At 42.7% G+C, this 11,443-nt stretch overlaps 1 protein-coding gene and 1 long non-coding RNA gene across 4 annotated transcripts; both read left to right on the top strand.

Annotated features, from left to right (window-relative positions):
* The first annotated feature begins 908 nt into the window (after positions 1–908).
* Positions 909–10,349, top strand: rfng (RFNG O-fucosylpeptide 3-beta-N-acetylglucosaminyltransferase). Of its 3 annotated transcripts, none has more exons than XM_061706513.1 (9): positions 909–1,111; positions 1,962–2,859; positions 3,540–3,588; positions 3,761–3,863; positions 3,939–4,092; positions 4,392–4,477; positions 8,241–8,406; positions 8,775–8,860; positions 8,955–10,349. In XM_061706513.1, exons 2-9 carry the CDS (start codon positions 2,362–2,364, stop codon positions 9,028–9,030), a joined length of 1,218 nt encoding a protein of 405 aa, XP_061562497.1. In that variant the 5' UTR covers positions 909–1,111; positions 1,962–2,361; the 3' UTR covers positions 9,031–10,349. The 3 variants fall into 3 exon arrangements, with proteins under 3 accessions (XP_061562497.1, XP_061562499.1, XP_061562500.1); XM_061706515.1 differs by having other exon boundaries at positions 916–1,022; XM_061706516.1 differs by lacking the exon at positions 909–1,111 and adding an exon at positions 1,618–1,629.
* LOC133418123 (uncharacterized) lies at positions 4,490–7,946 on the top strand. Its single transcript, XR_009770419.1, has 4 exons — positions 4,490–7,031; positions 7,199–7,241; positions 7,329–7,385; positions 7,478–7,946. It is a non-coding gene; the product is annotated as an uncharacterized LOC133418123 (long non-coding RNA).
* Positions 10,350–11,443: the final 1,094 nt, after the last annotated feature.

The following is an 11,443-nucleotide window of genomic DNA, read 5'->3' as shown; positions in this document are numbered from 1 at the left end:
TATTTTTAATGATGACTATATTATTTTATTGCCGAACTGAAATGAGGTAATGTCATTTTTTTGGAATGGCTACTGTGCAAGTACAAAGTGTGAGCACAGAAAGTATTAAAGTACACGCAAAAAAAAATTTCAAAATTAAAAAAAAAAAAAGATATCCCGGCTCAACGTTCAAAAAATAATAACAAGGCAACAGTTGGCATGCACTTTTAAAAGTTCCCCCCCCCCCCCCCCCCCCAACTTAGCCATCGTGTCACTAATTCAACTGTCACTTGAATTATCAAGTTTGGCAATTACTTTAGTATTCTGTAAACATGATTTTATTTGTACCCGACAAGCTTTTTTAAGTTGACCCAACTTAATTTTAATTCTGTGAAATGAATCAATTGAAGTCATCTAATTTATTTTTACCTTCATTCGACACAGAAATGTGATTACTATTTGCTACATTCTTGTTTTAGCTAATCATGAGTTTTCAGACCAAAAAAAAAAAAAAATACACAGAAATGTAACTTTTTCAGTCAAATGCGTGAATGACATCACGATTCGCAGATATTAACATTTTAATAGCAAAGCTGAAATAGTGTAAGACACCACAGTATCGAAAAACACGAGAGACTGCCGTGTGTCGAATCTGTTGTTGAAGAAGCTTTTGACTTTAAACTTGACCAACTAACTTCACGGCTCATTTTTGGGAGTGTACCATAACACTGCAGGCAATCAGAACAAATGCATTTCCCCATAATTGTTTGCGAATTGACACCATTTTCCATTATTACCTGACGCAAAAGAAGATAGACTGTTTCAATTCTATTTTTTTAATCCTATATTCTATTTTATTTGATTTTTATGTTTTTCTGTCTGCGCAAAACTAAGGAGACGCGCGTACTATTTTGAAAGGTATTACCGGAAACACTACTTGATTAGTCCTGGAACCTGAGTGGAGAAGCAGCGAAAGCAACTTTGTTTTCGTTTGTTCGAGGCGATCGGCGTCCACGCCAAGAGCTGCGATCGAATCTGCAAAGGTGATCGAGAAAACCGCGCCGAGGTTTGAACATAAATCGAAAAAGGAACGGAGACAAGAAATGTCGAACCTCCGACTTCGTCTTTGCCAGTAAGCTTTGCTTTGGGATTGTTTGCCAGTAAGCTAACTTAGCTAAGTGTCCGAGTTCAAGTGCCGCAGTTGATCAAAAGCACTTGCCCGTCGAGCCATACAGCGAATTCCGATGTTTCACGGGACGTTTTTGTGAAGAGCAAGTGCCGTCGTCGCCTTCGCCGCCGCCGTCGTCCTTCTTTCCGACCCCAAAAACGTTTTCAGCCTGCCTTTGGTGTCTCTATCCTTCGCACAGCTGCATAGGAGGTTGAGAAACATAGCAATGAATAATACATTTACATTTCAAGCAAATATTTCCAAAAGTCACTTGAGTCAATGAGAAGAGTAACCGTTCGTGTGTTCTTGGCAATGTTTTTTGGACGCAGAGAGCAACACGCACATTTTATTCTGCTGCTCATAAAAGGAAGTGGTCCAACTGCTAAATACTTAAAGGGAAAGATTGACGATTCTAGTCATAAATGTGCAGGCAGTTGTCGCGCCATTTTAACATATCTACTTGCCGTAAATGCGGATTCGAGGTAACCACTGTTTATATTAAGACATCAAAACGAAACTGTGACTTTGCACAACCTTTTTCTACGAAAAACTCAAAATTGAGGAGCTGTGGGCGAAAAGTCACGTTATTGTGCCTGTCTTAGCACTGAAAAAGGCGTATTGTCTTTAACAGCTGACATTTTTCATCAATAGATAAAACCGGTCAACAGCAAAACGTTTTATTTTTTTGCTTTTTCTTTAGCTGATTTCGGACAATTTTGATGTGCTGAAAGGCCGTCTCTAAACAGAGGAGGCCATTTGACGCATTACCTGTCGTCTGCTTTTAACAATGTCCTGAAATCTTTCCCCCCTAAAGATTGCCTCGTTCGACGGGAAGCGTGCCCTAATTAGCTGTTTTGCCACAAAACGAGTGAACGGCCGATTGGCAGGCAGGACGGTGGTTTCCCTACCCGGGCCGGACAACAGCAACCGGCCACTCCCAAGAAACGCACCCACCGAGGCACAACTAAGGGAGACGCCGCACCTCAAATTTAGGAGCGAAGAAGCCTTTTGGATTCAAGGCGAAACATCTTCAACAAACAAGAACAGTCCAGATGCCTTGATTCAACCTTTGCGGAAAGTCTTGCAAGCCTCCGCCCCATCCTCCGTCGGCGTTTTCTTTTCAATACTGAAAACCTCAACTCCTGCAGAATTGGGTGTGATGGAGTGAGAATGGGGCGAGGCAGCGTCAAAAGCGGCTTCAGCCCCGGAGGCTGATGCGCCGTCTCCATCGGCCCGCCAGAATGCACGTAGCGTCGGTTGGCGTCAGTAAGGTCGGCTTCCTGTTTTCTCTCGTGCTCTGCGGCCTCCTCTTGTTGCTCATCCCAGCCCTCCAACCCACGGCTCGCCAGGCGGACCTGCCCCAGCCCCGACCTCAGGTCAAGACCCCGGCCTACGCTTTACAGCACGATCGTGGGCTTCCCACAGTGTCCGATTCTGCCGGGGGCACAGATCGGGCCACAGGGTTGAATATAAGCTCAGGACGGTTGAACGGTACCGTTGAGACTGAACTTTTTGGGACTGATGACTACAGGGGGCCGTACTCCGATGCGGTTTCCGTCCCTGAAGGACGAGGCCAAATACTTCCTGGATCTAGATCACGGGACCTGTTGGAATTAAAGGACATTTTTATTGCAGTTAAAACCACCAGGAAGTACCACAAGTCCAGACTGGAGCTGCTGATTCAGACCTGGATATCTCAGGCTAAAGAACAGGTGAGCGGTACAGTAATTGTTTGATGGGAAGGACGCGAACGTGGAACATTCAGTTCTTTTGTAATCACAAATTACGAAAACATGATTTTACTTGTTGGAAAAAAAATCAAAACTCTTAACCTGAGAAGTCATCCTAAAATCTCGTAGGTAGTACATTCGTGTAGGCTATTGGTAATGTCGCGATTTATGTACAGTACTTGTTTGAATCCCGGTCATTGCACTTCACAGTTACACTGCGATAGCAAGGTGACCTTGTCAAACACCACCGACGAACGCTCGGCACCTTTTCCGGACAATTCAAATCAAAGTTGCAAAAAAAGCGAAACACACGCGCACAGCGAATCCTTTGGTGCTGTCAGAAGTGAGGTCAATAAAGTCGGTCCGCTTTATGAAAGACATCCAAAGTTTGTAGCAGACAATTCACAGCGGTAACGACGCATCAATATATGCACGTTGACATTCGAATGCTTTTATTTGCACACAACAGAAGCCGAAGACTAAATTCCTCCTCATTTTCGATGATGCGATTCGCCGCGCATCATTTTCACTCGGTCTTCGCTTCACGTTTACCAGCACCGCTGCTCACCATCCAGAGTAAACAATGGGCTGATTGTACGAGGGCCGTGTGCGCGTGCGCCGCAAGTTGACCGTTTGGAACAATGTGTCATTGTCCCTTCCAGACCTACTTATTCTCAGACGGGGAGGACAAAGAGCTGCGGCTGACAAAAGGTATGCATGCCAAATATAAGCCAATAAATTCCAGAACCCACAGCAGAGAACAGAAAAAAAAAGACAAGTATCAAGTATTAAAGATGTTGAGTATTCATCTAACGATTGATAGATTTAGAAAGAACTGAAGCTTTTCTGATCTCTTTTTTTTTTAATTTTTTTTTTTTAATAGGTGTAAACATCATTAACACGAACTGCTCCGCGGCTCACACTCGACAGGCTCTTTGCTGCAAGATGTCTGTTGAATATGACAAATTCATTGAGTCTCAGAAGAAGTGAGTGAGTGGGGGGTCAGATCTGAGAAGAAGACCCGGACAACAACGTGATGAGTAATGGTTTGTGTGCTTTAGGTGGTTCTGTCATGTGGATGATGACAACTATGTGATCCTACCGAGCCTGTTGCAACTGCTGTCTTCCTACCACCACAGCCAGGATGTGTACCTTGGTCGGCCCAGTCTCGACCATCCTATAGAAGCTGCGGAGAGGGTCAAGAGCAATGGATTGGTCAGTAATTACACCCGAATTGAGTTTGATACCGACGAGGAATGAGATATATAGTCAATTCAAGAAAAGTAAAGAGATGCGTTTCCCTCAAAGGTGTTGCAGCTTAAATGGAATCATTTTTTTTTGTTTGGCTTACGTGGCTTTGTTATAACACCAACATTGGTATTCTGCATTCACGTTGTGTGTCACGAAATGAACGTTTTGAGATCTGTGTACGAGCACTGCACACACGAGCACCAATGCCAGATGTTTAATGTTCGTGTTTGTTTACTTTAAGTTGAATTTGTTTCTCGTTTCAGGTGTCAGTCAAGTTCTGGTTTGCAACAGGTGGAGCGGGTTTCTGTATCAGCCGAGGTCTGGCACTGAAAATGAGTCCGTGGGCCAGGTAGGTGCTGCCCTCTCCTTAACACACTGTATTTTTAAGATGTTTTACTGAGACTTCACACCGATTTTATCGGCCTTATCGGTATCGGCCGATAATTACCATTTTATGCTGATCGGCTTTAATGACATAATTCGCCCGGCTCCGCAAAAGACATTTACTCCGCGTCGCCGCGTGCGCAGTATATTTGAATCCAAAAGCTGGTTTATTTTTAGCCTCGTCGAGTGTGTTTTGACGTAGTATTGGAAATATCTGACGACCAATAGCTATTTAAAAAAAAAACCCAAAAAACATGTCGGCGGTGTGGAACAGAACACGTAATGCCCGGATCAGACTACAAGACAAATTTGCTCTTTCACGATTGCACTATGTCAGACAACTGCAATAAAATCTTCTATTCCGATACCACCACATCCCGTTTTTTTCCGATCACTGGCCTTCATCGTGCCAACGCAAACGCGACCGGATACGCTCGTTACCATGGCGACGACAACAACAACGGATCGCGCCGTGGACGTGAACATGCCGCCGTACTGTCGACTCATGCTCTAAAGTTTTGGTGTGGGTGAAGTAATTTAATTAAAAATAAAGTAATTTAATTACAGTAAGTTGGCACCCATTATTTCTGTCATGTAATGTTGGTTTGTATTAGTTTTACTGTATACTCTCAGGGTGACTTAACACTAGGCAATCCGTGCAGTGCTTGGGACCCAGTTAACTTTTGGACACCTCAAGTCCAGTATATTTGACTAGTGTGAGTGGTCTGATCCGGACTCAAGTTGGGCACACTTCCCTCTATCTGGGACGCTCTGAAGAGGTGAGCAAGACCGGTCATGGCATAATTGGTCATGGAGACGGACTTGCACACATAAAATTACTGTAATGTGATCGCGAATCACAATGTTTAATGATAACCACCACTAGCAAAAAGTTATAGATAGGAAAAGTACCGTAATTTCTCATGTATAATGCGCAATTCCCCCCCCCCCCCACCCACCCACTCAAAGTCAATAGTGTGCATTATACATGGGTATAGGGGGAAATGAAAAAAATCACGTTTTATAATGCCATCTAGAGGTTATGAAAAAGCTGTACACTTTCATCCCAATATGCCACTGCCCCCTAGAGGTTATGAAAAAGTTGTACACTTTCATTCTAGTATGCCACCTAGAGGTTATGAAAAAGGTGTAGCCTACACTTTCATTTCAGTATGACAGGGGTACATATGACTGCATAGATGCACAATTCTGCTCATAAATTTATATACCCAGGCAGAATCTGTGAAATATGTATTTATTTATTAAATACGACTGATGACTGAACAACAACCATCATTAATTTCTTTATTGTTGTGTTTTGTTTAATGATAATGCTTTTCTGAAATGCTTGACAGTTTAATTTGAATTCCATTAAAATAAAATTAAATATCTTTCACCTGGTCCTTCATGTTTTCTGTGAAGAGTTGTACCCATCTTACAAATTCTGCCTGGGTAATCCAACATGGGAGCACAACTGTGTGTTCTCTTATTTACTAAATAAAAGCAGGGCTGTGAATTTCAAAATAAGAGCTAGCAAATAAAAAGAAAGTATTACGTGTTCAAATAAAGTGCTTAACTTCAGAATAATTCTTTGAAAACACAAAGAAAATACAGATAATACTTCATATTTTGATCATATGGGTAGACGCGAAATCATGCATTGTATAAATGCATTATACATCGGTAGAAGGGTTTTCCAGAATTTTGAGGTCAATTTTTGGTGTGCGGATTATACACGAGAGATTACGGTATTTTAACTCTGACAAAATACGTTTCAAAAAAATTACTTCCTGGGTACATGGGTACCACCTAGGTCATATAATTGATGTGATCCCCTCTCTCTTCAGTTGGTAAGGTTGACAGCCAAGTCAGGAAAGTTGCACTTAACTCATTCCCTGCCAATGCCGTCAAAAGACGTCATTCAAAATCCATCTATTCCCTGCCAATGCCGTCTAAAGACGTCAATGGCGTTTTTTAACGGGGATGGATGGGGGAGGGTCTTGTGCAGTTTGTGTGATTGTTGAGCCTCCGGATAACTGCAATGAGGATCGGCACCCTGTAGAGGGGAACAATGCCTTGAGGTAAACGTCCCTCCCTAAGAGGAAGAAGAGGAAGAATAAGGAGGGGCCGGGGTGCAAGAGACAATGAGTAAAGGCAAATATAATGGCGGCAAAGAGAATACAAAATGAAAAAAAATCTAACAAAACTAGAAACTTCGGAACTAGAAATTTATTGCGCCAAGGCAAAAAAATATATTCCTGCGACCGACAGGAATGACGCCTTAGATCACGCGGGGGAATAAAAGACGACGCTCCAAGCCAGAATGGCGCTCCGAGAGATCGCTTTGCTGCAAAGCTAGTGGCCAAAATGCCGGGCCAAATGGCGACATCCTCGGCCGCTTGCCAGCTGATCGTCTGCCGACCAGGATTTGAGTAACTGGGATCCGGAGTCGTCAGATGAGTGAACGCCCTCTGGATCGCCAGCCGAGCTTCATCCCTCCGGATGACATGGAGACAAAGGTAACTCGTTTGCAGCTTGCGTTAGCTACATTTAGCGAGCAAACACGCTCCTTCAATCCTTGTTACATAAAAAACATTATTTAGTCCCACTAGTTCACAGTACGGTAACATCTGTTGCCAGTACTGATTTGAATTTAGAATTTTTTTTGATTTTGTCCATCTTGCAGGAATTCAACACCCGCAAGTCTTTTACGATGGCGATGAAGAAAAGTAATTTTTATTTATTTTTTTACCCCTGCAAAACACATCAATAAAAAGTCATCTCTACTAACGGTATGTATTTTTAAAAATTTACAGGTTATGCACCCAGCAGACGTTCGACCCCCGTTCCAGTAAGCAGTGCAGACAAAAGAGGTAATTGAATGATTTTTTTTCCCCTCTACGTCCCACGACAGCAATTTCAACAGTGTATTCTTTAGTAACGGTCATGTTTCTAAACTGCACAGGTTGGGCTTCGACCAGAAGTAGGGACTGGTTTCAAGGACGATGACAGCCACACAAGACCGCCACCAAAGAATAAAATCCAGATGTGGATAAAACTTTGCTAGATTTTATGCGGAAGGTAATAAAAACCTGGACTATTGAGCAAACTGTAGAGGAGGAGAATTTGGAGAAAGAAAAGTGCAAGTGTGGGAGCCCCATTTTTTCATGCATTTTTGTCTCATGTAAATTCTGTACATAGTTATTCTTGTAAATAAATACATTTTCTGTCAAAAGTAGTTTCTCAGTGTTGTTTTATGTTCAGAGGTTTGAGATTTTCACGAAAGAACAAAAAATATCGGCGTCAAAGTCATTGTTCTGCTTGATGCGTCTGCTTTCACAAAAAGGCTGTTTTCTCAGTTTTTCTCCCTCCAGAAACAGATTTGGCTGAAAGTAGCCAATATTTGACTGCTGATTACTAAAGAACGGTATAAGCTCGAGACAAACTCTTTTTTTTTTTTTTTTTTTTTTTTTTTTTTTTTTTTTTTTCTCTTCCCCCCCCCCCCTTCTCCTGATGAAAGAAGAGAGTCTGATCGTTCTTTTGGTCTTTACGCCGTCATAGTGCACAATATTCTGTGGGGCTTGGGAAATGAGTGAAATCGCCACAGTCCATGCACTGGTTGCACGATTAGTGCAGTGCTCATTAACTACAGCCCAGGTCACAAAGCAGAGAAATCCCTGTGGAAATAAAGGTTGAAGTTGGAAACTCTCTCTCTCTCGTGGTTTCAGTTTGGGGAATTTCATCAGCACCGCAGAGAAGATCCGGCTCCCGGATGATTGCACCATCGGCTACATTATTGAGGCTCTGCTGGAGGTCAAATTAATAGACACACATCTCTTCCACTCCCATCTGGAGAATCTCCAGAAGCTTCCCACTGACAATGTGTTGGAGCAGGTCAGTGTGTTCTGTGTTCTTCGCCTGTTCTCCTAAGAAGGTTGGCGTAGTCTCTGTACAAAATGTTACTTGATAATTGTTTTTTTGTGGATAATTGGCATTTATTTATAGAACAGCACAGAGCAGTGGTATCCAACCGCTGGTCCCGATCGACGGGCCATTTGGTACCGGGCTGCAGTGATAGACTGGGGGGGTACAAAAAGAAAAAAAAAACAACAACCATGCGATTCATTAACAATGACACTATTTGGGGAGATATGCAGCTTCGTGACTTTATCGAACAAAACAAATAATAAGCACGACAGTCTCCATTTCTGAGTCAGTTTGAGAAAGCAAACTCAGCAGATGCTTGCTTTTTCCTCTAATAGGTGACACTCAGCTATGGAGGCTATGAGAATAGATGGAATGTGGTCAGCATCGTTGGAGGCTTTTCACTGGTTGAAGACCCAACAAGGTAGGGAAAATAAGAATAGTCCGTGAACTTGGTGTTTCTCAGCACATATTCTCATGTGATGCTGCATTCACAAGAAACTCCTCTCATTCCACAGGTTTAAGACAGTCCACTGCCTACTATATCCTGCTACTGACTGGTGTCCAAAGCCCAAACCGCATAACAAAACATGACTTCCAGCAGCTCTAATAAGCATTCAAAGTGCTACCGTGTTCTGCTGAGATCAAGCAACCTTTAGCCAGGAATTCTTCACGACTGACAACTTGAATTCAAGGCTGGCTCACCTCCTACCTCACGCGTGTTTGACATGATAGAATCCTTTGCCGAAACACATCCTCGATACAAAGCCTTGGCTTATAAAGTCGGAGATGAGCTGCAAGTGGTTAATGGCGTCTAGCGCATCCGGAGCTTCTTTGACGCAAGTGTGCGACGACGCAAGGAAGAAGGACAAAGGTACCATGGACGCAATCATGCTATGTTGTTTGTTTGAAGTGCAAAACATTTTCTTCTACAGCCCTATTTCCACCAAGCAGTACAGTTTGATTCAGTCCCTCTTGGTACACAATGTTTTCCATTTCTTTCTCTTTTTATTACACTATATATATATATATACAGTAAATATCTATTATAAGAAGTTGCTCAAAAGACATGGAAGACTCAAGAATGAGATGAGGTACTTTACATGTATATAAGGAATGAGCTTAAGAGTATTATTTAGGATTTGTTTGCTTGTTTGTTTTTTTGTTTTTACCAGGTGCCGATGACAACAAAACTTGCAAGATTTTATATCCAGTGTTTTTAATGTGTTTTTAACACATGATCATAAATGTCATCCAGTTGCGCTTTCGATGTTTGCGTACAAGGCCCACGTATTGTTTTTGCACGATTTGGACTGCGTACGTTTGGTGGGATGCGAGATGCTCTTTGCCAAAGTCATTCTCCATGCGGTCATTAAACGTGAACTGCATACGAGCGCCAACGGGATCAAGAGTCCGAATTTGGATGTCACAGAGCCGACCAAACAAATGTCAACAACAGTTTCCCTAAAATTGGATGTTGGATTTTTGTCATTTTGACTCGTGCATCTTTATTACCAAATACATGCAAAATGTAACATTACGTTATGTTCATCGATGCAGCGTGAGCCGGAGAATGTTTTTCTCATACACTATTACCTCTCTGTCAAAGTCTAGCCTGAGATGAACTTGACGTTTTTTTTTTTTTTCAAAGATGCACTAGTGCAACTATTCCGGTCTGAGATCCGACAAGTTTTTGACCCGGGTTAGTATAGTACGTGGCATTGCAGGTTTGACAACTCTGGTGAATTATTTGGCTCCACTCCACCAAAAATCAGTATTCCTACTTGTTTCTTTCCATCTATTATGATGTTTTTTTTTTTTTTTATATATAATTTTTTTATTTTGCACACAGGCCTAGAATGGCAAATCTACACGCGTGTCACTGCAGGTCGGTGCTTGGGGCTGTGATGTGAAGTCTTTTGTCATTCATGTGTTATGTTGTTTGATTGAAGTAATAAAACATTTCTGTGTCATGTTTCAAGACTTAATTAATCAAGAGGCATATCATCATGTGACCCAAAATTGTGACGCTATAAATGCAGTATTTGGAAAGGTACAGTGGGTACGAAAAGTATTCAGACCCCCTTAAATTTTTCACTCTTTGTTATATTTGCGAAAATCATTGAAGTTCATTTTTCCCTCATTAAATGAACACACAGCAAACCATATTGACAGAAAAAAATATAGTTGAAATGTTTGAAGCTTTATTGAAAAAGAAAAATGATATATCACACAGCCGTAAGCATTCAGACCCTTTGCTGTGGCACTCATATATTGAACTCGGGCGCTGTCCGTTTCTTCTGACCGTCCTTGAGATGGTTCCACACCTTCACTGGAGTCCAGCTGTGTTTGATGATACTGATTGGACTGGATGAGGAAAGCCACACCCCTGTCTAGATAATCCCTTACAGCTCACAGTGCATGTCAGCGCAAATGAGAATCATGAGGTCAAAGGAACTGCCTGAAGAGCTCAGAGACAGAAATGTGGCAAGGCACAGATCTGGCCAAGGTTACAAAAAAATTCTGCTGCACTTAAGTTTCCTAAGAGCACAGTGGCCTCCATAGCCCTTAAATGGAAGACGGTTCGGGACGACCGGAACCCTTCCGAGAGCAAACTGAGCAATCGGGGGAGAATAGCCTTGGTGAGAGAGGTCAAGAAGAACCCAAAGATCACTTGTGGCTGAGCTCCAGAGAGCCAGTCGGGAGATGGGAGAAAGTTCTAGAAAGTCAACCATCACAGCCGCCTTCCACCAGTCGGGGCTTTATGGCAGAATGGCCCGACGGAAGCCTCTCCTCAGTGCGAGACACGTGACATGGTTGTGGCAGCATCATGCCGCGGGGGTGTTTTTCAGCTGCAGGGACGGGACGACCGGTGGCAATCGAAGGAAAGATGAATGCGGGCAAGTACGGGGATATCCTGGACGAAAACCTCCTCCGGAGTCCTCAGGACCTCGGACTGGGCCGAAGGTTCACCTTGCAACAAGACAATGACCCGAAGCGCACAGTT

The sequence above is a fragment of the Phycodurus eques genome, chromosome 19 (genome assembly GCF_024500275.1).
Source record: "Phycodurus eques isolate BA_2022a chromosome 19, UOR_Pequ_1.1, whole genome shotgun sequence".
NCBI lineage: Eukaryota > Metazoa > Chordata > Actinopteri > Syngnathiformes > Syngnathidae > Phycodurus > Phycodurus eques.
Note: the sequence above shows the minus strand (reverse complement) of the source record. Positions and strands in the feature narration are given on the sequence as shown.

Excerpts from the sequence above, each read along its gene's own strand:
- rfng (XM_061706513.1), top strand. The coding sequence starts at position 2,362 with ATGCGCCGTCTCCATCGGCCCGCCAGAATGCACGTAGCGTCGGTTGGC. Across the intron at positions 3,589-3,760 it reads AGAGCTGCGGCTGACAAAAG|GTGTAAACATCATTAACACG; the intron begins GTATGCATGCCA and ends TTTTTTTAATAG. Across the intron at positions 4,478-8,240 it reads AAAATGAGTCCGTGGGCCAG|TTTGGGGAATTTCATCAGCA; the intron begins GTAGGTGCTGCC and ends TCGTGGTTTCAG.